The 26,476-nt window shown below is 39.4% G+C and overlaps 3 protein-coding genes across 4 annotated transcripts in view; 1 reads left to right on the top strand and 2 right to left on the bottom strand.

Annotated features, from left to right (window-relative positions):
• MBOAT4 (membrane bound O-acyltransferase domain containing 4) overlaps positions 1 to 26,476 on the top strand; it is a 198,109-nt gene that overhangs the window by 160,916 nt on the left and 10,717 nt on the right. The gene's annotated exons all lie outside the window — the stretch shown is intronic.
• Positions 96 to 24,673, bottom strand: DCTN6 (dynactin subunit 6). Its single transcript, XM_041751325.1, has 7 exons — positions 24,575 to 24,673; positions 16,225 to 16,289; positions 8,253 to 8,358; positions 6,812 to 6,900; positions 5,710 to 5,757; positions 3,664 to 3,806; positions 96 to 1,409 (listed from the first exon to the last, which is right to left on the bottom strand). The coding sequence occupies exons 1-7, from the start codon at positions 24,595 to 24,597 to the stop codon at positions 1,311 to 1,313; spliced, it is 573 nt and encodes a 190-aa protein (XP_041607259.1). The 5' UTR covers positions 24,598 to 24,673; the 3' UTR covers positions 96 to 1,310.
• On the bottom strand, positions 17,413 to 24,564 carry LOC121488962 (serine/threonine-protein kinase LMTK3-like). Its single transcript, XM_041751326.1, has 2 exons — positions 23,949 to 24,564; positions 17,413 to 17,474 (listed from the first exon to the last, which is right to left on the bottom strand). The coding sequence occupies exon 1, from the start codon at positions 24,466 to 24,468 to the stop codon at positions 24,007 to 24,009; it is 462 nt and encodes a 153-aa protein (XP_041607260.1). The 5' UTR covers positions 24,469 to 24,564; the 3' UTR covers positions 17,413 to 17,474; positions 23,949 to 24,006.

Genomic DNA, 26,476 nt, shown 5'->3' with positions numbered 1-26,476 from the left:
ATTACTTGTATAGTTTGGAACACAGGACATTAATCAGCATATCAGAGCTTGTCCAGAGATAATATTTTGGAATTGGCAAAGCCTCTGCAAGGCAGTTTTGTAATTTCTGATCTTTTATTTAGAAAATTTCCATGATCAACAAAATTCTAAGTTGAGATCACCAGGGGCAGAATAATAAACAAATAGCGGTTATCAAAATAGGGCATTTATGTGATACTAGCCCTTTTTCAACCCACTATATGTAGCAGTACAGTTTTCTAACTTGAGTCATGAGTGTACTTACCAAAACTGAATCATTCAACTTTGGAACAAAGGCTAGTTTGTACCTGTCAGTTTTATAACTTCAAAAATTGTTTTTACTATATAATTAAATATTTAATTTCAAGAGAAAATATTTTAGAATTTAATGTCTTAGTATTAATCAATAGCTGATTTAGTTGAAAAGTATATTCTATCAAATGTATATGCACTTGAATTATTAAAACTTAGAATTACAATAAAATCCTCAATATGCTATTATATAATTAGATACATTATAACATCATTAGTAATGTGCCAAAATAATTTCATAAATTTATAAATATATCAAAATCTCTTTTAGTTTCATTGTCCTCAGAAACCCAGGACCACTCAATGGTTATTTACGTGCCATTTTCATCAGCGATCATTCTTACTGATTTTGTATGCTACTGAATACATCTTTCCCTAATTATTGTTTTACTAAAATGAAAATAAATTTTTTTCTTGGAAACAAAATGAAGTCAAGTTAATTCAGCAGCTGCTGCTACTTCACCTGAAATTTTAAATAGCTCCAAAGCCACAAAAGGAAAAGGTAAATAAATTAGCTTTAACCTAGCTAGTATGCAATAAAAATTAAAAAATCTACTTTGGGAAAGTTAACACAAGTGGAAAAATTGATTAAAGTATGTTCATTAAAGGTCCTGTCATTAGCACTTTTATTTAGTACAATATATGCTAGAATATAAATACATAACAATATGCCCTTTCTTATCACGGAGTCTTTTATACAACTAAAATTCATTTTATATGACAACATTTTATATGACAAAAGAAAAATAAATCAAACCTGGAAATTCTCAGAAAAGGAGCAAGGATATAGGAAAATAATGCATTTTATATAAATTATAGAGGACAGTTACAAAGAAAATCCATTACCTTCCTCTCTTACTCAATTTTACAAAATAAAATCAACACATATTATTCTGTGAATTGCTAAGAGTACATGAACAACTGTGGCCCTTAAGACAGTAGTCAAAGACAAACTGTTATCTTGATGTCATATATTGTTCTTAGTTCTTAACTGGAGTTGAGCTTCCTTTCATAGTCTTCTTTAGGTGGTGGTAGTTTGGCAAGATTTTCATCAGGAAATCCAGCTGTAGTGTCTGGGGCTAAAACGATAAGATAATTAAGGACTGATAAGCAGAAAGCAAAGTTAAGAGAAGGCAGAAATAATTACCACCAGGCCAGGGAAGTATAGGTGATTTTCACTGGCTTATTTTCACTTAAGTGTTTAGGTTTAAAAAAATTTTTTTTTAATTTACAATGAATATATATTCAGTTTGGTAATAAGAAAAAGTCAAAAGATTTTACATATAAAAATAGACATGAATCAGTTTTCAACCCTGCTTCTGAAGACTTTATCATGGCCTCCAAAAAGTTAAACGTTTCTAATCACAATACCTGGAGCACAGCACAGTGAATGTAGTAGAGTTCTAAGCATAGAATACACAGAGTACACTGCTTTCCACAGGACCTACACAGCACATAGCTATATTCCTCACCTGCTCTTCCCCCTTCATGTATCAGCTCTGCCCAAACTTCCCTCGTGAAGCTCAGGAGGCGTACTTGTGACAAGCAAGGAGTTTTGGCCCTGTGTATCATGATTCAATAAGCCTGGGGAATCCTTCATTTAAAAAGGACCTCTATGTGATCACTGTGATCAGTAAAATGTGGAAAACAGTATGTACTAAATTTCAGATATTTTTACTCACTTAATTCTAATCTCCTTTAACCCAATTCATTTCATTTCTCCCTCTTCAATCATTTTTGCTGTTATGCAGAAAGAGAAAAGAAAAGCTGGATTTGTCCTTATTGCCTTTTTAGTCTATAGAAGTAATACTCATTTATAATTGTAATAAAAGCCAAACATCAGAGAAATAATAATCCAAAGAAAACTGGAGTTTTAATTTCTGATAAAATATGGCTAAGAATGAACTGCAAAGTGATCAATGGCTTGAAAAATATTTTCTTTTGGGAGAGGGGAGAGAAGCTGGGTAACTAAAACACTATACTGTGTGCCAAGCAATGAGGCTCAAAACCTTAATCAGTATGTCTTCTGTCCAAAGAAAGCCCCAATTGCCCTATCCTTCATAAAACTCTAAATAGATAATCTTCATTATTGTTGGTTCTTAGGAGAAGATAATTTCTCATAAGACAGGAAAATATCCAAGCATATTTGCATATTCACAAACTGTGTTTATTTTCAAGTCATCTATGTTGGTAAACTAATAGATGAATCCAAGTTGACTGTCCAATATAAATTTGGTACAGTCATTCCTTACCCTGGAGGATTGATATATTAAGACTGAATCAACATTTTATAAAGTTTGGTGACACAGCTTCAGTAAAAACACGTAAGACCAGGAATAACATCTCTGGATTTTCTTTTCTTACCATCAACTTGTCATTGTCACCTTTGTATACATTTTTGATAATAACTGAAAGACTGAATAATTTCATTGCAAATAAATTCTAGCGTTAGTAATGTTTCTGTAACGTTTTACTTTAATCATTTACTTTTTTTTTTTTTAAAGATTTTATTTATTTATTCACAAGAGACACAGAGAGAGAGACACACAGACACAGGGAGAAACAGGCTCCATGCAGATAGCCCGTCGTGGGACACGATCCCAGGTCTCCAGGATCACACACTAGGCTGAAAGTAGCACTCAACAGCTGAGCCACCCGGGCTGCCCAATCATTTACTTTTTAAATAGCAGACTTGCGGCCCCAATAGAAAAATAATGTGATATTTTGGAGAATATCTACAGCCCTAGAAAGAACTTTTTTTTAAACTACAATTAATGTACAATGTTTTATTGGTTTCAATTAGAACATACTGACTCAACAATCTGATAAGTTACTCAGTGCTCACCGTGATAAATGTAGTTGCCATCAGCAACCATACAACACTATTACAATATTACTGACTATATGCCCTGTGCTGTACTCTTCATTTCTGATTTACTTATTTATTTGTTTTTTGATTTATTTATTTTTAATAACTGGAAGCTTGTACCTCTTAATCCTCTTTATCTATTCACCCATCCCCCACCACCTCTTCTGTGGCAACCACCAGTTTGTTCTCTGTATTGAAATCTTTGTTTCTTTAAAAAAATTTTTTTTAAATTTATTTGAGAGAAAGAGAGAGAGCAGAGCAAGAGAGAGAGCATAGGGGAGTGGCAGAGGGAGAGGAAGAAGCAGGCTCCTCACTGAGCAGGGAGCCCAACGTGGGGCTCGATCCCAGCACCCTGGGATCATGACCTGAGCCAAAGGCAGACGCTTAAGTGACTGAGCCACCTAGGTGCCCCAGAAAGAACTTTTTTTAAAGACAGGTTCTAAAAAAAAGACACGTTCTAATACCTGTGGTCGCTCAGTCTGTACCCGACGAAGGCAGTCTGCACCGTATATCACTGTATTCTCAGGGATGACCTCAAATGTATTCAGGCTGCAGCAAGCCCCAATGATGCAACCACTTGTCAGTATTACATTTCTGCCCACATATGCTGCAGAAAAAAAAGAAAGAACTGAAAGTTAAGACAAATGATTAGAATGTTAACTTTTTTTCTAAAATGATCTGAGTATAAAAATGCAAACTAGTCTTAAAAAAATTAAAGGAGGACAGCCTGGGTGGCTCAGCAGTTTAGCACTGCCCTCAGCCCAGGGTGTGATCCTGGAGAACCGGGATCGAGTCCCACGTCTGGCTCCCTGTATGGAGCTTGCTTCTCCCTCTGCCTGTGTCTCTGCCTCTCTCTCTCTCTCTCTGTCTCTCATGAATAAATAAGTAAAATCTTTAAAAAAAAAATTAAAGGAAATATTTCAGTTCAGAGTTTGTAAAGCATAGAGGTAGATGCCAGACTAGTGTTAGATGGATTAAAAACAGAGCTTTGCTGACTGGCTGTGTCCCCTTGGGCAAGTCACTGTAAATTCTCTGAGTGAGTTTATCTTTAAGACGGAAAGACCAATCTACTTAGTTTGTTTTAAGGAATAAATGAGGTAAGTGCTAAGTACAGGTTTGACACATAGTAAGTATATAATAAGTAGAAAATAACAGTAATAATTGGTAATCCAAATTAAAATAAAAACCATTAAATAAATTAACAAGAAACATTTTAGGGGTGCATGGGCTCAGTCAGTTAAGCATCTGCCTTCAGCTCAGGTCATAATCCCAGGGTCCTGGAATCCGGTCTTATATTGGGCTCCCTGCTCAGCAGGGAGCCTGCTTCTCCCTCTCCCACTCCCCTGGCTTGTGCTCTTTCTCTCTGTCCAATACACAAAATCTTTAAAAAAACCAACAAACCAACCATTGTCTTTCATGTCAATCAGGACCATCAAAGATAAGTCATTATTCTAAAGATGTCTAATTGTTCAGGTTTTCTGGACTGTAGTGGGACGGACACACTCTTGGAGCTGCTTTCTAATAGTGGAAGTGACTTTGTATGACCTCCAGCCTAGCTCCATTTATGATAAGTAGCTTCCATTTGTTCCTGACTGGCTGGGGTAAAGTAGTCCTGATATTAAAGAAAACCAACTTCAGGACACCTGGGTGGCTCAGCGGATGAGCATCTGTCTTTGGCTCAGGGCATGATCCCGGGGTTCTGGGATCAAGTCCTGCATCGGGCTCCCTACAAGGAGCTTGCTTCTCCCTCTGCCTATGTCTCTGCCTCTCTCTCTGTCTCTCATGAATACATAAATAAAATCTTTAAAATAAATAAATAAAGCAAACTGCTACAAAAAAAAAAAAGATTTTCTTTAATTCTGCAATTATATTAATCAATTATCACCTTAACATTATGATTTAATTCAATTCTGATTTAAATGTACACAGCGGAATGTTTTTTAAGAAAGGAAGGAGGGAGGGGAAAGAGAGAATCTTAAGCAGGCTCCACGCTGGACATGGGGCTCAGTTTCACAACCCTGAGATCATGACCTGAACCCAAATCAAGAGTTGGACACTTAACCAACTAAGCTACCCAGTCAGATCCACTGCTGAATTTTTAATTCAATGTATTAAACACATTATTAAGTTCCTTGTAGCAAAGAATTAGTCTCATAACTATTTTAGTCCACTTTCAACCATACTTTCCTTCTACTTTGCCATAGTTTGTCCTTAGGTTATTTTCTAGGACACAATAAAGAGAAAGAAGGTAATCACATTCTTTTTTCTTAATATTTTATTTATTTATTTGAGAGAGAACGAGAGAGAGCAAGACAGTGAGAGAGAGCATGAGCCGGGGTGGTGGGTTGGGGAGGCAAAGGGAGAAGCAGACTCCCCACTGAGCAGGGAGCCCCATCCAGGGCTTGATCCCAGGACTCTGGATCATGCTGAAGGCAGATGCTTAACTAACTAAGCCACCCAGGCACCCCATGGTAATCACTTTTCACAATACAATTCCAACTATAGCTTACCTTTTGATTCAATAACATTATTATCTCCCATTTTCATGGCTTGAGAATCTGTAAGCCAGAGTTAAGTAAACACTGTAAATATGTTCATCTTTTTTTTTCCCTCTACTAATTCATTATATCCTTACCAGGCACTGGGGCAGAGGACAAAGGCATGGAAAGGGCCATGCAAACCCAGTCTGGCCAGAACTTTTTGCTCAGGGTAGCCTGAAAGTAAAGTTTTAATCTTTAAATACAAGTATCTCTAAGTATATATAAATGCCTTCTATGTTTTTTAAAGAAATGAGCATCTTTTACCCCAATTCTATGAGTAACATATTTTTACTCATAGACTGTTTTAAGAAAATTAAAATTACTTATCACCAAATCACTTAAAGATAACACTGTTAACAGTGTGATATATCTCTATATAATACATATAATTCCCATTATATAACTGGGAATCAAACTGTATAAATTTTTACAGCTCACTTTATTTGGTTCAATTAAATCCACAAGCAAGCATTATCCCATATCATTAAAATCTTCAAAAACATAATTTAAAATGACTGCTTTATGGCCCTAATAGTCCATTCTGTGAACTTACAGCTTAATTTATTTCAATATTTTGTTATTGTTAAACATTTAGATTTTTTTCCTTTGAGTTTTCCTATAATAAAATAATGTCTAGTGACACCATGAGAAGATTTTTCTATCTTTTTAAAGCAAAAGAACTGGTAGCACTCTGGGGGGGGGGGGGGCAAACAAACAATGGAATATTTCCATCCCCATCTACCAATTTCTTTGCATCAGGCAACTCAGACAACACACTGTTAACCTAAGCTATACAGGAATCAAATGGACAGAGCTGAGGTTCTTTAATCAGGATAGAAGCCAGGATTCCTGTTTCTATATCTACTGCCACTCAATCATTGCTATCTGTCAATAAGTTGTAGCAACAGGAGCAAGATGGTACCTAAAGATATGTATGTGTGTACATGCACGAATGCATACTTATAGTCTATTTGATATATTGATAGATAAAATATGACAATTTCTATGGAATGGATTTGGATACTAAAGACAGCTGTGAAGAAGAGGTTACTTAAGTTATTGTAAAGGATACAACAGCCAACTTCAAACACATTATTGGTGCCAATGATCATAGGTTTTGGTTCTGGATCCTCAGCATCAGGGGTGATATTATCAGGGTGACTATAAAAAGAAGAGACAAATCATTGAAGTCAATAATGCAATAAACACTTCTCTTGTTTTAGAATTTGGGTTCATTCTTTCAGTTTACCTCCATCAAGCTTAAAATGTGTAACTACATAAGTAATTTCTTAGTCCAAGTGAATTGTTTATCCTTTATGCTGAAGAATTGATTTTGAGTTGAAAAAGAACTACTGAAATGTAAAGAAGCCATAGGCAGATACCTAAAGAGTCAAAGACGAACTTTCCTTTGCTTGTTTTTAAAGCTCAAAGTCCAGAGGGCCTTTTCCAGGACAAGGTAAACATGTTGCCGGCTATCATTTTTAGCTTCTTAAATTGTAATCAAAATCATGCCCAGCTTGAAAAATTTCCATTCTTAATAATCATTTGAGATTGTGAAAAGCAAACAGATATTCACATAAAATAATTATTTTATGCTGTTAGGTAGTTTGAAATACTTGGAACATAAAATGTTTGCGGTCTAAGAGGAAGCCATTTTTTAAATGGAGCTTTATCTCTGACAGTTGAGTTACTACAGAATATGGCTGTTGTCAACTGACTTACACTAAAGGTGCCAAAATGAACTTTAAAAAGAAACTGCTTAATATAGTAAGAAACTCCCAAATTCTAAGTAAGCATTAAGACAAATCAATCTCTTTATCACAGTTAAATATTTTCCCAAGGTCTTTCTTACAAATTCCATACATTGTTGCTATAAATTAGGTATAAGCTTGAATTTCCTGCCAAAATTTTATCTAGAAAGCTTTACAAATGCTTAAGAAAACTTCACAGGTATTAGAGTCTCGTTCACTAAAATCATGTACATGTTTAACATTTTATTAATCTTTAAAGTTAAAAATTGCCTCTAGAACCCCCAAATTTTCAAACAGAATTCTGGGTGTTACCCCCACAAGGCATATGAAAAAGTACATCAGAGTTAATTAAGTCCATGTGTCTGGGTACAAGAAATAACATTTCAGCCAGAACTGAGAAATCCAATCAAGAGACTCTCTTCAGGGTGGTCAGCACAGTACTTGGTCGCTGGAGTCAGGAAATGTTTGCTTCAGGCACAGAAGAGGTAGTGACATGTAAGGGGGGAGGTTATCAGACCAAGAGGGGGAGACTCAGCCACCAATGAGTTCTCTCACCTCGGACAAGTCTCTTCACCACCCATTTGGCCTCTGGTTTCCTCATTTACGAATTACCTGTGTTGAAAAGATCCTTAATGTTTCTCTAGTTTTAAAATAGTGGACTTGCCAGATGTCTGCTGTAAAACATTCCTATAGATAGCTGAAATTAATTAAAAAAAAAATCTGTGGTACTTTGTTCAGAGTATCTGTAAGGGTCTTACTCACGCATTTATGATAAGTGCCTGTTCTTCTATGAGGTTACCCTCACCGATCACTATCGGCCCGGCTTCTGCAATAATTCGTGCTTTAGGGTGTATTACCGTCCTAGGTCCTGTTAAAAAGATGATGAAACGAAATTACCGGGAGGCTATGCTTCCAATGCTTCCAATTGGAGGGGAGAAGGTGACAGGGGGCCGGGGGGGTGGGGTGGTGCCGAGGCTATTGGGAGGAACATTTCCTAAAGTATGTGCCAGGCACCACACTAGGCACTTTGCAAACATTATCTCCTCAGCTATTATCAATAGTAGTTGGTGCCAAATCTCAAGCCAAGGTGAGTGGAGACAGCACAGGCCTTGGAGCCGACAGCCCTGGCTTACCGGCTATTTGGAAGCCTTTGCTATCTCGGCAGTGAAATGGGGGTGTGAGGATACCAGTCTCCCTGAGTCGTTATAAGGATTAGATGAGATAATGTTCGTGGACAGGGTATTTTGCCACATTTTTGGCAATAAAAATCAGTTCCTTTCCTTGTTTTGCTTTTCCTATAAAAGTGAGGCTCTCTGCTTACAACTCTGGTGCTTTCTCATGCTACTGGGCCACGGAGCACTGTCTTACGCTGGTGCACTAGAGTTAGAGTTTTTATTAAGTGGCTGAGAGGAAACACAGGTGGAAGGGGGGGACAGGAAACATGGAAACCTTACCTTTGTTACTTTGTCACCATCCCTACAGCAAGCCCCACCCCTGGAAGGAGGCAGAGCTTCTGCTGTGTCTGGTGGAAGACATGATTTTAACCAGGTAAAGGTTGGAAAAGGTTACAAGGAGGCAGTGCAAGGAGTCAAATGTGATTACTGGAGTCCTAAGACTCTGAAATAGGCTAGCTGAGGCAACGTGTTCTTCCTCAAATTGAAGGGGGCAGGAAGGGGTCTTAGTCTCAGCACATCCACTTCGAGATCACAGCAGAGGAGAGGCACTGACTGCTTTAACAGGGATAGGATTCTGGAGTGCTAACACATTCCCTCCCCTGGTTCTTCATTTCCTGAGGGCCCAGTGCTTGCGTGATAATGAAACCACTTGTGAGAAAATATACCCTCACTTTCACCACTCCCTGAAGCCCCAGCCCCAACCACCCCAAGGCCAAGGCTATTTTTATTGATAAACAAGCAGACATGAGGTAACTGACTGAAAGGAAGAGAACAGTGTTGACAGAAGGTAGAGAGGCAGTCAGGAAGATGACACTGTCCATGTAACCCAATATTCGACTGTGTAAATTAATTTATCAAATAGTCATTATCTGCTTTTGACAGGCAAGATGCAGGGCTATATACGTTACAGGAAAGCAAAATGGAATACCTGTTACTTTTGCCCTTTTGAGCTTGCATATCTTCATTTTGTTATCTTGAAAACTGGAAATATTTAACCTACTCACACACAGATGTATTAAAATAAATAAGGAGGTGTTCTGGGGCCTAGAGAATTGTTAAGGAACCTCTGTGCAGCTTTGTTTTTCCCCTAACAATGAAGAGCTGAGGACTGATAAGGAGGGTGGGGCCCAAGACAGGATGCACAGTCAAAGGACCGCACAGTCTGATAAGAAATAACATGAGAGTGGCTTTGTTATTTCTGTCACCTCTGGCTCCCCAAATCCTCAGCTGCGAAAGTAAAATTTCTCTGGCAGCTTCTCCAATTCAGTATGGAAGATGGGATCTCCCGGATCTCTGGGAAGGTTCTCAGGTGGCCCATGATTGGGAATAGGTGTGCCTTTTTTTCTTTGTTAAAAAATACATTTATAAAAGTAATACGTGCCCATTATAAAAATTCAAACAAAGCAAAAAGCGGAAGATCCTTTCTTTTTGCTAATCCTATTCCCTAGAGGTAACTATTCTTAAAAAGTTTGGGGTATATTATTCCAGGCTTAAGTTCTACTGTATACTTAAGACCTGTAAATGTCACTATACATAAAATACATTTCATCATAAAGTTAAAAAATAAAATAATTTGAAGGTGGAAAATATGAACTATAAGCACATAGTTTTTTTAAAAAAATCAAGGAATAGTATTTACTATTTTGCAGTTTACTTTCATTCACCTGAAAAGTCATGGTCATTTTTCCATATAAGTACATTTAGCTAGCTATTCTTTTCGATGGCTGAATAGGACTTCATATCATATTAACACACCATAATTTATTCAGCCAAGCCCTTAATGATGGGCATTTAGATGTTACCATGTTTGGGGGAGAGGTGCTAAATAATATTGAAACAAACACTGGATTCCTTTGAAATGAGAAATTTTTTTACAGGTCTTCCAGCTGTGTGAACCAATTTAAACCCACAGTTTGCACAATACCAGATTTGCATTTTACTTTAAAATGTTCTATGATAAAAGAGACAAATCATTCAATGTTAGGTTCTTTATAATTAAAGCCCCTGCCAGCACCCCACCCCTTATCTAGAAAGTCCAGACTCTGGCCTCTACCACTTACTTAAAAGCTATATGCTTAATCTCTCAAATACTTGTTCTTTCACCTACAAAAAAGATTTGATTTAGAACAACCTACTTCATTGTGTTGAAGTAAGGATTATACAAAATAATGTCTGAAAGGGAGATCACAGGGTCTGGCCCATAGTTGTTACAAATGGGAGGTTTGTCACTATCTGACATCAGAAGCTATTTGTATAACTATCATAATAAGCAAAACAACTCCTTCTGGTCTGAGAAACAGAAAAAAGAGTATACTTTACTCCTCTACTCAGGTTTCTAGGGTGGTAACTACTTTCAACCAGCAGGGGGGAATGTACATATGACTGTAAAATAGTAAAATAAATTAATAGAGATGCCTTTGGCTCAGGGCATGATCCCAGAGTCCCTGCATGCAGCCTGCTTCTCCCTCTGCCTGTATCTCTGCCTCTCTCATGAATAAATAAATTAAATCTTAAAAAAAAGAAATTAATAAAAGTATTTTCCATACTCGTATCAAAATCTTAGACGAGGAAGAGATTTAGTATGCTGTGATAGAAAGCAGATCCTTTGCCACTGCTAGATAAGAAGCTAGAGGCACTAGATATTCTGCTGGTCCTCAAACTGTAGCTTTTGACAAGCAGACTTGCAAGAAGCTACCTGAGAATGGACTAGTATTGACAAGGTCATCACTAAAACCTGTCTTTCTTTAAAAGTTCATCTGAAGGAAAAAAAAAAAAGTTCCTCTGAAGGGATGCCCGGGTGGCTCAGCGGTTAAACATCTGCCTTCTTTCTGCTCAGGGCGTGATCCTGGAGTCCCCAGATCAAGTCCGGCATTAGGCTCCCTCTGCCTGTGTGTGACTCTGCCTGTGTCTTTCATGAATAAATAAATAGGGCAGTCCGGCTGGTCAGCGGAATAGCTCCGCCTTCGTCCCAGGGCCTGATCCTGGAGACCTGGGATATCAAGTCCCATGTCAGGCTCCCTGAATGGAACCTGCTGCTCCCTCTGCCTGTGTCTCTGCCGTACGCTCTCTCTCGCTCTCTCTCTGTCTCTTATTAATTAATAAATAAAATCTTTAAGTAAATAAAGTTTCTATGAAGTTCCTTTAAAAATAATTGATATTTTCGTTTTTCCCTTTCAGAAATGATATAATAAATGTGAATTATACAAACACAAATTTAAAAAAATTAACCCAAACCCCACGTCTTATACAATTTTTAAACATAATGTCTGAGCTATTTTAACCAGGCACTGTACTTTAGTACTGTTATTATCATTTTTATCATTATTAAGTTAGCTAGAGAATGACTGGAAAACTGGTTATAAATCTGAGGGCCCGGAATTACAAAGCAAGATCACCAGCTTACAGGAGACCTGTTCTTACGACACCACCGCCACCTGGTGGCAGCACTGCCAAACTACAAGTCCCAGTGTTTCGGGGCTGAAGTAAGTTAAAAGGCGAGTATCAACTTTGAATTGTGAAGGAACGACAAAAATCATGGGTGATGATAAACTGAACAGTCCCATAAACCTCTTGTAGGTCTTGGGGCAGAGACGAGAGGAGTCAATATACATGTATTTCAGCATGTGACCGCTAAGATTTTGGTTTGGAGAGCTTGTTAAGGGGATGTGCTGATGCAGGTGTGTGGTCCGCACAGTGGGCTTCACCTCTGCATGGTTTTGTGCCGGAGGCTGGCACCAGAGAGCCCAGGAATTCAAGTGCTATTCCAAGTCCTGGGCAGCAGCAGCAGCAGCAGCAGCAGCAGCAGCAAACTAAAGTGTGGGCACAGATTGCTCCACACTCTTCTACATGCAAGAAGCACTTTTACCTAGAATGGGTCTGATTTCAAACCAAGTTTAAGGGTCTTGAGGTTAAAATGCTTTAAAAATAAAAATCTGTCACCATGGAAAGATTTTTTTTTTTAAAGGTTGTTGTGAATTTCCTTGGAGCTATCGCTGGCAGGGTAGTTTGTATATTTTCTTACCAAATGTGCTGAAACCCTATTTGGCTTATCTCCTTGTTTGGATAAATGTGTCTAGAGTGGAGTTGCCTTACCGGCTGATGGATTATTTTTTTAAATGGTTGGCTGGGCTTGATGTAACACAGCCAAAAAGGCATTCCTTGCATCAAATTTCCCTTCCCCTCATTTGGTAAAGGACATTTTTCCTGTCTATCTTTGCCACAGAAAGCAATCTTTGTGCACATTTTCATATGTCAATAAATAGTTCAAAAAGACACAAGCTTTTTCTCTTGAAAATTAAAACAATTCTTTTGACCTGTAAACTGAAGTACCTGTAAGAACTGCTTTACATGTGATGAATTTCAAGTCAAAGCCACTGTTCTACCTTATTTAAAAAGATTTCCATGGTAAACGGAAGCTTTTGATCTGCATTAAAAACTGATGCGGCAGCCAGGGTGGCTCAGCGGTTTAGCGCATGCCTTCAGCCCAGGGCCTGATCTTGGAGACCCAGGATCGAGTCCCACATCAGGCTACCTGCATGGAGCCTGCTTCTCCCTCTGCCTGTGTCTCTGCCTCTGTCTCTCAAGAATAAATAAAATCTTTAAAAAAATTTTTTTAAATTAAAAGCTCTGATGGACAGAAAGACAGAATAAGTGGGACGAAGAGCATCCATTTCAAAGTTTTACCACTGTGTGGGGTTTGGCCTTCCTACTACAATGGCCCAACAAAGCCCTGTCCTAAGACCAGGAGGCTGACTATCACCCCATAATAGGACTACAGAATAACTTTCTGAAAAGTTTCAAAGCAAAATTTAAGGAAATAATGCATGGCCCAAGAAGCAAGGCAGCCTAATTAAAAGCAGGCTTGATACTATGAAACCTTGTTTATCCACACTGTAATTAACAAGAGAGCTGTTATTTTTCCCAAGGTCGGTTTCCTAGCAGCCTCTAATGAAAGGGGTCAGGCTCCAGCAGAGCCTCAAGTCACAGGGTTTCTGCTTAAGGACAATACTTCAAAGCTTCAGACTCTTTTCTTTGATAAACCAAATACCTGATTTTCAAGGGGAATACAAGATCAGGTTTAAAGTTCTATTACACCACTGAAACATAGAGAAGGAAAAAATTACTTTCCTTCTGAATATTTCAGAATGGAATAATTTGTTAAGAGTATAACCAACGAGGGGATGGAAAGTTATGCATAATATCCTGAAAAATCAATCAATTCAACTACAGTTAAGTTTACTGCTACGTGACCCAGTTAAAAAATTATGACTTCTTATGCTATAATCTTTCATTGAAAAAGATCTATGTTGAACTGTCATTTTACATTTTAACCATAGAATTGTGTACCATCAGCGAGGGCAAAAACCTATATGGAAAGTTCTATTTAAATACTGTTTCCTTATAAAAGCTCAACATTTAGGGAAGGTCAGTTGATAATCAGGATAAAGAAAGGAGAGGAGCACAAAGTAGTGGAAGGCAGCAGGAAAACAATAAAGTGAGTGCTGACTCCTGATACCCTCATGCCCCAATCCTATGCCAGCGGCCCACCTTTCTTTTTCATGATAAAGACTTTACTGCTATTCTATAAAAGCTTCTACAAATAACAGGAGTTTTTTTTTCCAAATCTGAAATACACATACACACAAACATGTATATACACCTTTGTGTACATTTATGCCAGCAGAGATATCTATACTCTCTATGTATCTATTATATAGTAGGTAGAATATAGTTTAAAACAGGGAAGAAGTACAAATGAAAGGGAAAATCTGTGTAATTAGCTATACTATTTTAGTCTTACTTTCCTTCTAGTTATAGAATACCTTTGAGTTAATGAGAGGGTTATTCCTTTAATCATGATGAAACCATAAAAATATCAGATTAAGAATAATGTAGAACAGCACTCTGATAAACATGTGGCCATCATGATTTCTTCTCATAAAAAGTTTGCAAGTGGTTTAGGAACTAATAGAGAGCACAGACTGAACAGAAATTGAGTCATCTTCTAAACTTTGAAATTCTGTCTAAAATTAAGTATAAATCCAACCTGGCAAATTCGTAATAATGTTCCATAAGACAGGTACAATTTTACTTGTTTTCTAAGACATGATGCCTAACTGGCTAAAGGCTTGGACTTAATAAAATTCACGATTTTTTTTCCTATTAAAGATACTGTTAGTATAATGGAACAGGGCATATTTTCTCTCTGAAAGTGTACTTAATTCACCAAAAGCTTTACTCTGGTAACATGCAGCTGCTAGTAAGGATAGACTCACATTAGTAAAGCTACAAGGGCACAATATGCAATGAAAACATACATAAAAGAAAGAACAAGTGGCTAAAATGTAAGTTTGGGAAAACTGAATCATGTCCATATAAGCAAGGTGCCACAGGTTCAATGGTTCATTTGATTTCAATGTTGGATCTCACCTCTAACTAGGCTACACTCTGTTAAGATTTAACAGTGCCAATTAGCTGGTGTTAGGATTTGGTCAATGACTTTCGTAAATATTCTCTCATTGAAACCTTCAAAAACCCCTTCAGAACCCTACTGGCTGGGGGCAGCAATGCACCCAGTTCAGACTATGACCTCCCAGCCTTCCCTGAAGCTAGATGTGCCCATGACACTAAGTCCAAGGCGTCAGACATACGAAGAGAGATTGTGTGGAGCTTTCAGGAAGACTATTTAAAGGAAGCTGACTCAACAGGGAGGTACACCCTTTTGTCTCCACTCTTCCCCTTTCTTATCCAAGATCACTCTTGGCACTTTAGCTATCGCATCCTGGCCTACAAGGCTGGAGCTCCTGGACAATCAACTGACCAGCCCTGAATTGCCTACCTCTATCCTTATTTATATAAGAAAATAAACTTTTGCATGTTTGAGCCAATACTATATGCAGCTGCACCTAATTCTAATACATACAATTACACACAGATGGGGAAAATGAAAGTTGGTGAGGTTAAGTAGTACAGCTGAGGTAAATCAGCAAGTAAAGAGCAAGGATGCTAATCCAGGTCTGTCAGACTCCATGGTCCACACTCCTAAGAAGTACCAAGTAGTATATGCGCTCCATGAAGGCAGTACCTTTGTCTGCTGTGTCCACTGCTATGCTCCTAGTGTTAGCACAGTGCCTGTCACATAGTAGGTACACAATTGATGTTTCTCAAGTAAATGAATGGCTTTATTGTCTCATTAGCTTATCAGATAGGAGTTTATTTTTTATTTTTATTTTTTTCAGATAGGAGTTTAAATATAGAGTGCATCAGGGTGCCTGGCTGGCTCAGATGGTGGAGCATGGGACTCTTGATCTCAGGGTTTTGAGTTTGAGCCCCACATTGGGTGTAGTAGATTGCTTAAAAATAAAATCTTAGAAATGTATCCATCACACTTAATTCTTTTAGAAATATTAAACACTTACAGGAGAAATATATTATTTTGTCAATGAAATTAGGACATTAGTGAAACAGACAAATATATAATACCTAACAATTGTAAAGCATCACAATAAATTAAATTACATCAATTTTTGAGAAACAACACTAATAAACTATTTTCTTACCTATGGTTACATCACCTCGAATTTCACTTTCTACACACACAACTGCTCCAGGAGCAATCTTCACACTGTAGACAGAAAAAGGTAACTTTACCACAGGTTAAGTCTTTAAAACATTGTTATAGAAGCTATCTTGACACTACAATAAGAAAAAAGGTTTAAAAATGGATTAAAAAAAACCTAAGAGAGGGACACCTGGGTGGCTCAGTGGTTGAGTGTCTGCCTTTAGCTCAGGGCATGGTCCTGGGGTCCTGGGATGGAGTCACACATAGGGCTCCCCATGGGGAGCCTGCTTCTCCCTCTGCCTATATCTTTGCCTGTTTCTCACAAGTTAAAAAACAAAAACAAAAACAAAAAAACACCTAAGAGAATAGGGTATTTAATATACTATAAAATTCTCAGGAGGCATACTATCCATCAGGCTAAAATCAATAATGATACATTTTTAAAATGCTTGAAGGAGTGCCTAGGTAGCTTAGTTTAAGTGACCGACTCTTAATATATGCTCAGGTGATGATCTCAGGGTCATGGGATTAAGCCCTTAGTCAGCCTCTGTGCTCAGCAGGGAGTTGGCTTGAAATTCTGTCTCTCCCTCTGCCCTTGCCCTCTCCCGTGTATACTCTTTGTAAAATAAATAAATAAATAAATCTTTTCAAAAATAATAAAATAAAAATAAAATGCTTGAGAAAAGAGGATTTGGATTCTTTTAACACTAGTATTGTTTCCAAATAGGAAAAAGCTCAATACAATCTAACAATCCATCAGTAAGGGACTGGTTAATAAACTATGGCACACCACAGTCTAATACACAGTCATAAAAAAGAAAGAATAATCCTTCATGTAAAGTAATACACATTCATAAAAAAGAAAGAATAACCTTTTATGTAAAGATTTGGAATGATTTCCAAGATATATTAAATCAAAAAAAGTCAAAGCCAGAAAATAGTTTTATAATACACCATTATTTTTGTAAAAAGGAAGAAAAAGAATGTACATTCAAAATATTTAACAATCAGCAAGGTTATATTAATACAGAAATCAACATAGAAATTCATAATTTATAAAGATTGCTACTTATTCTCTATGTATTATAAAACTGCTTATTAAGGGATATAAATTGGAGTGCAAACTGTCCCCAAATACTTACTTCCAAATAATGTATTGATGCTTTTTGACATTCTGTGACATCCTGTTTGACATAGCTGAATCTAGCTAAATGCTGCTTCAGCTGAGCCATGAGCTGACATGAAGAACTGTGCCAAACAAAGTCCCCATTAAATTGATAATCATTTGGTAAGTTCTTCTCATTAAGTATTTTTCTTAGTACTAATGATACTATTCATGGTGTTAAATATGCACCCAGCTCTATAAAATAACAGCAATATAATTTTAGATATTTTGACTTTTAATACTATTTGGATTTTTCAAAATTTTGATTTCTAGTTATTCACCACAAATATACAGAAATACAGTAAGTCTGGGGGCACCTGAGTGGCTCAGTTAGTTAAGCATGGAACTCTTGATTTCAGCTCAGGTCTTGATCTCAGGGCTGTGAGTTCAAGTCCCACACTGGGCTCCATGCTTAGAGCCTACTTAGGAAAAAAAAAATGAAAGAAAGATATTATACAATAATTTTTGTATACTGACCTTGTTTCCTAAAGCCTTGTTTTAGTTCAGTTCAAGAAGATTCTCTGGGATTTCTAACATAAACAATTTTGTTATCTGTGAATAGGGGCAGTTTTATTTCTTCTTTTCCAATCTGTATGCATATTATTTCTATTTCTTGCCTTACTGCCCTGGCTAAGACTCCCAGTATGATGTTTAACATACTTAACCTGTTCTAGCTCCATAAGATCAACAAAACTTATCAAACTATCTAAGCCATAAATGCATTTTAAATAAATTATTAAAATCTGGTATGTAAAACAGTTGAAACTTTCTTGACCAAAATGTTAACGCTTTGGTTTATAAATTTTCTAAAAACTTGCCTTATTTTAGCATATGTTTTTCAACCAGTAAGAACCAGAAATATACAGTGTAATGGTTCACTCATACTAATATTATTTTTTAAGTTCTACAAATATTCATGTATGAAAATACTAATTTTTAACTTATAGTAAATAGTATAAAAATGTTAATAGTACGTTCTATTTGTTTTTCATGTCTTTTTTGAACATTTCTTTGATAAAAATAATTGTTATTGCTAGGTTTCTTTTCCCCCCTAAATTTTTATTGTAGACAGGTTCATGTTTTTAAATTTGTCTTCCTAAGTGAATGCAAATTTTCATTATATGTAACATGAACTTTAGTAAATAGGTAAATTGGACATGCTATTTTGGTAAATAGGACATGCTTGCCATTCTTACAAAGTATTTAAGCACTAGATATTTGTATTTGCTTGACTATTTCCAAACTCTCCCTGGAGGAATACATAAGGTACTAGTAATATTCATTATTCAATATTCATAGAGAGGAGCTGTATAGCAGGGGCATAATGGTAGGGAGAAATCTTTTTTCATTACTTGCCCATTTTTTAACTGTTTGCATTCTGAATCTCACAAATGCACTGCCTATTCAATATATAGGGGATCCCTGAGTGGCGCAGCGGTTTGGCGCCTGCCTTTGGCCCAGGGCGCGATCCTGGAGACCCGGGATCAAATCCCACATCGGGCTCCCGGTGCATGGAGCCTGCTTCTCCCTCTGCCTGAGTCTCTGCCTCTCTCTCTCTATGACTATCATAAATAAATTAAAAAATTAAAAAAAACAATATATAAATAAATAAACAAGACAAAAAAGAGCGTGATAACATTTTCTTAACACCAAGGGCCAAGGAGGTCCTGGATGCATTTCCATAATCAAGGTGAAATTTTATTCCTATCTCTTTAAAAAAAAAAATCTACCTCAAATCAGACTCCCTATATCATGATTAAACTGCGCGTGGGCCAGGAAACCTTCTATGATGTCTACCGTAGAAAAGCCTCAGAACGACAGTATCAGAGAAGGCTGGAAAATGCATCAGAGACTGAACTTCAGCCGTCAATAAAGGCCTGCCTACTGGCCCTCTGGCCCTGCTCTGCACTGCCTGAGGGAAGCCCCTGGCTGGATCTATGGTTTCTACAGCACCTCTAGACAATGGGAAGGAGCCCGGAGGAGGAGTGCCCTGGCTTCTAATGCTCCACCTAGCCCACAGTGAAGAGTTTTTAAAGGCTTCCCAAAGAAGTCTCATCCAGACCTTAAAAAGGGAAATAAAATGGGTGCATGAAATAAATAAATAACTTAACCAAAAAAAAAAAAAAAAAATGCCCTCTCCTACTTTATTTATTTTACCTAAAAATACTCTCTTGCAACTCTTAAGTATCATTCAGTGAATTTTAGACTTCTTAGTTCCCCATTAAGACCAGTTTTTTAAAAAAGATTTATTTAATTATTTGGGGGTGGGGGCACGAGTGGGAGGAGTGGAGGGAGAGAGAGAATCTCAAAAGCAGATTCTGCATTTGAGTCCTTGACCCTGATGCAGGGCTTGATCTCACAACCCTGGGAGCACAACCTGAGCCAAAATCAAGAGCTGGATGCTTAACCCACTGCAACACCCAGGTCCCCCAAGACTAGTTTTTTTGTTCTAAATTTAAAACATTGTTCCCATGGCTTCAGCAACAATCCTTTTTAATAAAGGATAAAATCATTATTCACTAGTATCACTTCTCATTACTTCCAGTCTTTAAATAAATATCTATCATAAATATAACTCTACTATGCCATATTCACAATGGGATTAGTTATAGTATTTCTAGACTACTGTCTACAACTGTTCTGTGTCATTTTATATCCAGGATGCTTGATACTCTACTAGCAGAAACAGGACACGTCAATGTAAGTAAGAAATAAAAGATTATGTTATGAAATAAATATGAATACTTGGGATATTCAATATAACCATATTTAGATCCATTTTTTACATTAGTTTGTTCAGGGTAATGAAGTGTTTTTGGTTTTCTATTTATGCTGGCTATCAAATGATGATGTACCTATAATTTAAGTGAGACACCTGGGACACTTTTGTTGACGGTATCAGGGCATTTATTGGAGAATACTGTACCAATATGAACCAGGAATCATCAACACAATCACAAGGTTTGACCTAGAAATCTATTTCTGGGGTTCCAGCATCAAGAATTCAATAGGAAGAAAATATATGCACAAACTGGCAATGTTTTTAGAATAATGAAACCATAAAAGGGGAAGGCTAATAAAATAAAATGTAATCATCAATTTACTGGAATACTATATAATTCCTTAACTATAAAAAAAAAGATAAAACTATCTTTTTATAGAATAAGTTTGCTCCTCTCTGAGGCACTGCACTCAAGAAATCAGGCCCAGAGGTAGGTAATGATGAAAGGCAGAGCAAGAGTAAGCCCACCAGCTTCCCTTCCCCTGTTTGCTTTTCTGACCCTCATACAGAATTTTAGGCAACAAGGGGAATAGATGGGGATTCTTTTCCAGAGAAACTATCAGATAACATTTCTTCAATGAAAAGTTCAACTTCCTGCCTGACTTCACCCTAAAGCATATCAGAAGTAAGCCTAATGCACATACCTGGAGCTTCCAGTTGCTTAGTTCTCATTCTGATAATAGACAAACAGCCAAATATTATCAGATATACCAGGAAAGCCTCCAAGTAAAAAAGGAAAAAAGCAAGAAGAGGAAAGAAATAGTTTGAGGAAACACAGACAATTCAGATAGTAAAAGAAAACTTAAAAAAGAAAAAAAAAACCACCTTATAATTCAGAGAAATAAGAGATACTGCTGCATAAAACCAGATAGAAGTCTATGAAAAAGGAAGTCTAAGAAAGAGCTTCTAGAGATTAAAAACATGACCAAAATTTGAAATCGTAGGAGTGAGGTTAAAAAAAAAAAAGAGCTCTTTCAGAAAATAGAACAAAGTGAAAAAAAAAGAAAAAAAATGTACAGAAAAAAATGAGAAAATTAGAGAAGCAATATATGAGGCATAAAATCCAAATAAAAGAAATTTTAAGGGGTGCCTGGGTGGCACAGTCAGTTGAGCATCCAACTCTTGGTTTTAGCTCAGGTGATGCTCTCATGGGTCCTAGGATAGGGCCCCACATTGTGTTGCACTGGACTCCTTGCTCATCAAGGAATCTTCTACTCTCTCTCTCCCTCTGCTCCTTCCCCTGCTCTTGCTTTTTCGCTCAAAAAAATACATTTTTAAAAAAAATCTCAAAAGGAGAAAAGAATTTGCAGAAAAAACTGTTAAAGAATAATACAAGAAAATTTCCCATAAATAAAGGATATTAATCTCAACTCTAAAAGGATGTGAATGCAAAGGACCCATGCCAAATAACATCATCTTGAAATTTCTGAATGCTATGGAAAAGATCCTTACAGCTTTTAGAACAAAAGAACAAAAACAAGAAATAAAAAAAAATCTCACAGAGGAGTTAAAATCATCAGAACAGCATCAGCGTCCTGAATGCCAATACTGGAGGCTAGAAGACCAGAAAACAGTCCCTATAGAATTCTAAGCGAAAACTATGTTCAAACTAGAGCTGTCTATCCAGCCAGAAATATAGCTCTGAGAGTCAGGGTACAAACTCTTTAATATGTCTCTCCATCATTCACATTCTAGAATCCCCCTAAATACTCCCTTATACAAGTGCAAAGTAACACCAAATTTATTATTCTTAAATCACACCAATTTGGGGCACCTGAGTGGCTCAGTGGTTGGGTGTCTGCCTTTGGCTCAGGTCATGATCCCTGATCCCAGGGTCCTGGGAAGAGTCCTGAGTCAGGTTCCCCACAGGGAGTCTGCTTCTCCCTCTGCCTCTGTGTCTCTCGTGAATAAATAAATAAAATCATAAAATCATAAAAAAAAAAGAAAAGAAAATCACACTATTGTACCTACTAATAGGGAAAACTGAAAAAAGGAGACATACACAATTTTTTCTTCTACAAATTTCAGTGAACAAACCTTCTTACGAAGTATTTTTAAAGTTCTAAGTAAAAAGATGGCTTTTTATCAGGTGGCTGGGTGGCTCAGCCAGTTAAGCAGCTGGGCTCCCAGCTCAGCAGGGAGTCTGCTTCTCCTTGCCCCTCCCCCTGCTCATTTTCTCTCTCAAATAAGTAAATAAAATCTTTTTTAAAAAGTATATATACGGGATCCCTGGGTGGCACAGCGGTTTGGCGCCTGCCTTTGGCCCAGGGCGCGATCCTGGAGACCCGGGATCGAATCCCACGTCGGGCTCCCGGTGCATGGAGCCTGCTTCTCCCTCTGCCTGTGTCTCTGCCTCTCTCTCTCTCTCTCTGTGACTATCATAAATAAATAAAAAAATAAAAAATAAAATAAAAAAAAGTATATATACATATATCAAACAAAAACTAGTACTCTGAGTCTTTCTTGAAGAAATATTTATGACGTTAGACACAGCTACACCTGTTTCCATCATTTTGACATACACTGACTTTCTACAAGGTTGACAAATTAATGAAATTCTAGAAATGATGAATCTGAGTTATGTGTTCCACTCTGAAGTCACAGAAAAAAAAATATGTAATCATTCTACCAACTACATGAAAAACTTGAGAAAAGCAGAACATAGTCCAACCGTCTCATCTTACAGATGAGGCAACTGAAGCCCAGAGACTAGAAATTTCCTGAAGCAGTTCATCCCTGGGGCATCATTATCCTAACACCAAACAAGTCTTTTTCTGCTAGCTGAAAGTTTCCTGGAAACATCCTGAGGTGTTGGGTAGTTTTCCTGTGAGGGCTGAATAAGGCTGTCCTTGAATACATCGCCATCTGTAAATGCTATTCCTCTGATGCTTTTCATTTAGAGTGAGTTTGTGTGTCAAAACAATGCAATTTTATTAGGCCCTGGTCAGAGAAATTAGGCTTTATAAAATACCTCTTGTCTTAGACCTTATTTCCAGGTTTCCATATCCATAGTCTCCTTCTATGATTTTTTTAAAAGATTTTATTTATTCATGAGAGACACACACAGAGAGGCAGAGGCAGGGAGGAGAAGCAGGCTCCCACGGAGAGCCTGGTGCAGGACTCGACCCCGGGACCCCGGGATCACGCCCTGAGCCAAAGGCAGACGCTCAACCGCTGCGCCACCCAGGCGTCCCCCCCTCCGTGATTATTTATGAAAAGAGCATTATGGAACATTTAACTTGTCCTGGACAGGCGAGGGGAGCAATCCCAGATGTCCCCCTGTCCAGTGTCATGCCTCAGGGAGATGACCTCAGGCAGAGTTTGTGTCCTCATCAACACACTTCTCCTTGATGCAGAAAATAATTCACCACGAGACCAACCAAAACGAGGTCCAAACATCCCCGTGCGGACTCCACTGCACCCCAGGGTGGTGAGGCTGGGGGCTCAGGCAGTGGGAGGAAAAGGCCTGGGACGAACAAGCCAATAATATCCTCTCCATTACTATACACTAAACACGACTTCTTTTTTAAAAATATTTTATTTATTCATGAGAGACACAGAAAGAGGCCGAGACACAGGCAGAGGGAGAAGCAGGCTCCCTGCAGGGAGCCGGATGGGGGACTCGACCCCGGGACCCCAGGATCCCGCCCCGGGCCGAAGGCAGGGGCTCAACCTGCACACGATTTTCATAGAGATCTGGTCCTCTCTCGCCTGTGAAAAAAAGATTACGGTTGCCTGCCTCCGTAGAAGAAAGCCCTCAATTTCAATTCCTTACGATAGAACCAAGAGCTTGGGCGGTTTTCCAAGTTCAAAGAAGAGCCCGCAGAGGGTGCTCAACGCGGCCGCCTGCCGAAAGCGCGAGCGTCGGCATTTCTCTCCAACCCGGTTCCTTGCCACCACCGGTCCCCGGCGGCGTAGACGGCTGCGGGGGCGGGGCGCCACCCATCCTCAGGGGCTACAAAGGCGCTAACCCAGGCGAGCGGGCCGCGGGCCGGGCCTGGGGCGTGGCCAGCACTTCCCGGGCGGACGGGAGGCCGGCGACACAGCCGGACAGCCGCAGTGTCACGGGGTGGGGGCGCGGGGGCCTCGGTGTCCCGGGGCAGTGGGCGGCCACACACTCCCGGCGCAGCGCCCCCGGAGACCCTGGAGACCCTTTCCGCGCAGGCGCGTTGCGGCGGGATCCAAGGACAAAAGCCGTCCCGGCCCCAGTGCCGCATCCGCTCCCCATCCTCCCTGACGGCCACCTCGTCGTCTCCTTCCTCAGCGGCCGCCAGGTCTGGGCTGTAAGGAACCATCCAGGCCGAGCACCCCGGATGAGACAGTCCCTACCACGGGCGACCAGGAGCAGATTTTCGACTCCTAGGGAGCAGGGAATAGGCTTTTCTCAAACAGCGGACTCACCTCTTTTGAGCCTTCTCCGCCATGGTTTGGACCCCGTCTCCAGTTGGAGCGGAGATCGACACAACCGCCTGGCTCCAGCGATGAGCTCTACAAGCGATTGGAGCGCCTGGCGGGGCCGGGGGGCGGGGCCTGCTGGGCGGGCCCTGCTGCGGGGAGGAGAAACCGCCGGTGCCGGCCTCCCCGCGTCCCCGTCCTGGGATTTTTTATTTTTTAAGTTTGTTTATGAGAGAGAGCGAGCAGCACAGACACAGGCAGAGGGAGAAGCAGGCTCCATGCAGGGAGCCCGACGTGGGACTCGATCCCGGGTCCCCAGGATCACCCCCGGGCTGAAGGTGGCGCTAACCACCCGGGCTGCCCTAGACAGGGATTGAAACAGGCACAGCCCAGTCCCGCACACATCATGACGACCCCATTATACCCCACCGTCCTTTTTCTGTCTGTTTTCCGATCTCTGCTCTTAGGATCCAGGCTCTTGCACCCTTTTCGGCGGGGCGTGAGCTCACCTCTGCCTGGGTGAGCTCAGCATTCCCGTAAGTGAAGTACCTTCCTCCCTGCCGGCTTTCTCGGGTTAGTAATATCTCTAGTTCTGCCCTCCTTGCCGAGCTTCATACCTGGTTACTCCATTGCCTGCTTGGCCTCTCCACTTGGATGCCTCAAAGTTGTATCAAACCTAAAAGGGATCGAGCTGAGCTTGTGATTTACGCCCTCAATTGGTGCTTGATCTCCGCCTGGGTAAAGGGATCCGCCGTTCGCGTAGCTGCTCAAGCTGGAAACTCAGTAGGCATCCGAGGCTTTCCTCACCCCCCTGTATGTAATTCACCGCATGGATCTGCCACTTCTCTCTTTTTTTTTTTTAAGATTTTTAAAAATTGGATGTTATGCTATATGCTGGCAAGTTGAATTTATTTTTTATTTTTTATTTTTTATTTTTTGCAAGTTGAATTTAAATAAAAAATTTTTAAAAGGGGGAAGATTCTATTATCTATTTATTATTTATCAGAGAGAGCATGCACAAGCAGGAGGAGCAGCAGACAGAGGGAGAAGTAGGCTCCCGGAGGGGGGCTGGATCCCGGGACCCTAGGATTATGAGCTGAAGGCAGAAGCCTAACGGCTGAGGCACCCAGGCGCCCCTGCCACCTCTCTAATGTAATAAGTTCATGTGTAATAAGCCGTCCCTCCCGGTAGTCTGCTCCCTCCACCCTTGACCTCTAGAGTGAAGACCCCATCCCTGCCCTCCACCCCCCTCCCCTATCCGGGCCAATCTCCTTTAGCCAAAATCATCCTTTAAAAATCAATCCAGGGCAGCCCCGGCGGCTCGGCGGTTTAGCGCCGCCTTCAGCCCACGGTGTGATCCCGGAGTCCCCGGATTGAGTCCCACGTGGGGCTCCCTGCATGGAGCCTGCTTCTCCCTCTGCCTCTCTCTCCCTCTCTGTGTCTGTCATGAATAAATAAATTTTAAAAATCTTAAAGAAAAATAAAAACCAATCCAGTTATTTTACTTCCCATTCTTTATAAAACCCAAACTCCTTTCCATAATCTACTTCTCGGCTAGATCCAGCCCCTGCCTACTTTCTCTTCCTTAATGTCATGTTCCTCTTCCTCAGATCACACTTTCATCCTCCATGAAGCCAAGCTAACTGTCTGCCCCAGAGGGCTTCCAACTGCTCCACTCCCTGCCCTAACCCCAGTCTGAGGGTTTAAGTCTCAGATGTCACATCCCGGGTGCATTAAGGTTCAGCCAGAGAAACAACCACTAAGAGATATAAATTAAGAGGTTTATTGCAAGGAATCGATTTACATGATTGTGGAGTCTGCATAGCCAAGAAGTCTGTAGGGCAGGCTTGAATTCTCATGCATGTGGTGAAGCTGCTGTCTATGGGTGGAATATCTTCAGGGAAGCTC

The sequence above is a fragment of the Vulpes lagopus genome, chromosome 4 (genome assembly GCF_018345385.1).
Source record: "Vulpes lagopus strain Blue_001 chromosome 4, ASM1834538v1, whole genome shotgun sequence".
Classification (NCBI taxonomy): Eukaryota; Metazoa; Chordata; class Mammalia; order Carnivora; family Canidae; genus Vulpes; species Vulpes lagopus.
This window is presented reverse-complemented; position numbering and strand designations above follow the sequence as displayed.

Bases quoted from the DNA above. Each gene is read 5' to 3' on its own strand.
- DCTN6 (XM_041751325.1), bottom strand. From the start codon at position 24,597: ATGGCGGAGAAGGCTCAAAAGAG. The intron at 16,290-24,574 runs GTGAGTCCGCTG...TTCTGTCTACAG, and splicing joins GCGGAGAAGGCTCAAAAGAG to TGTGAAGATTGCTCCTGGAG. The intron at 1,410-3,663 runs GTATTAGAACGT...TTATCGTTTTAG, and splicing joins TACAGACTGAGCGACCACAG to CCCCAGACACTACAGCTGGA.
- LOC121488962 (XM_041751326.1), bottom strand. From the start codon at position 24,468: ATGGTTCCTTACAGCCCAGACCTGGCGGCCGCTGAGGAAGGAGACGAC.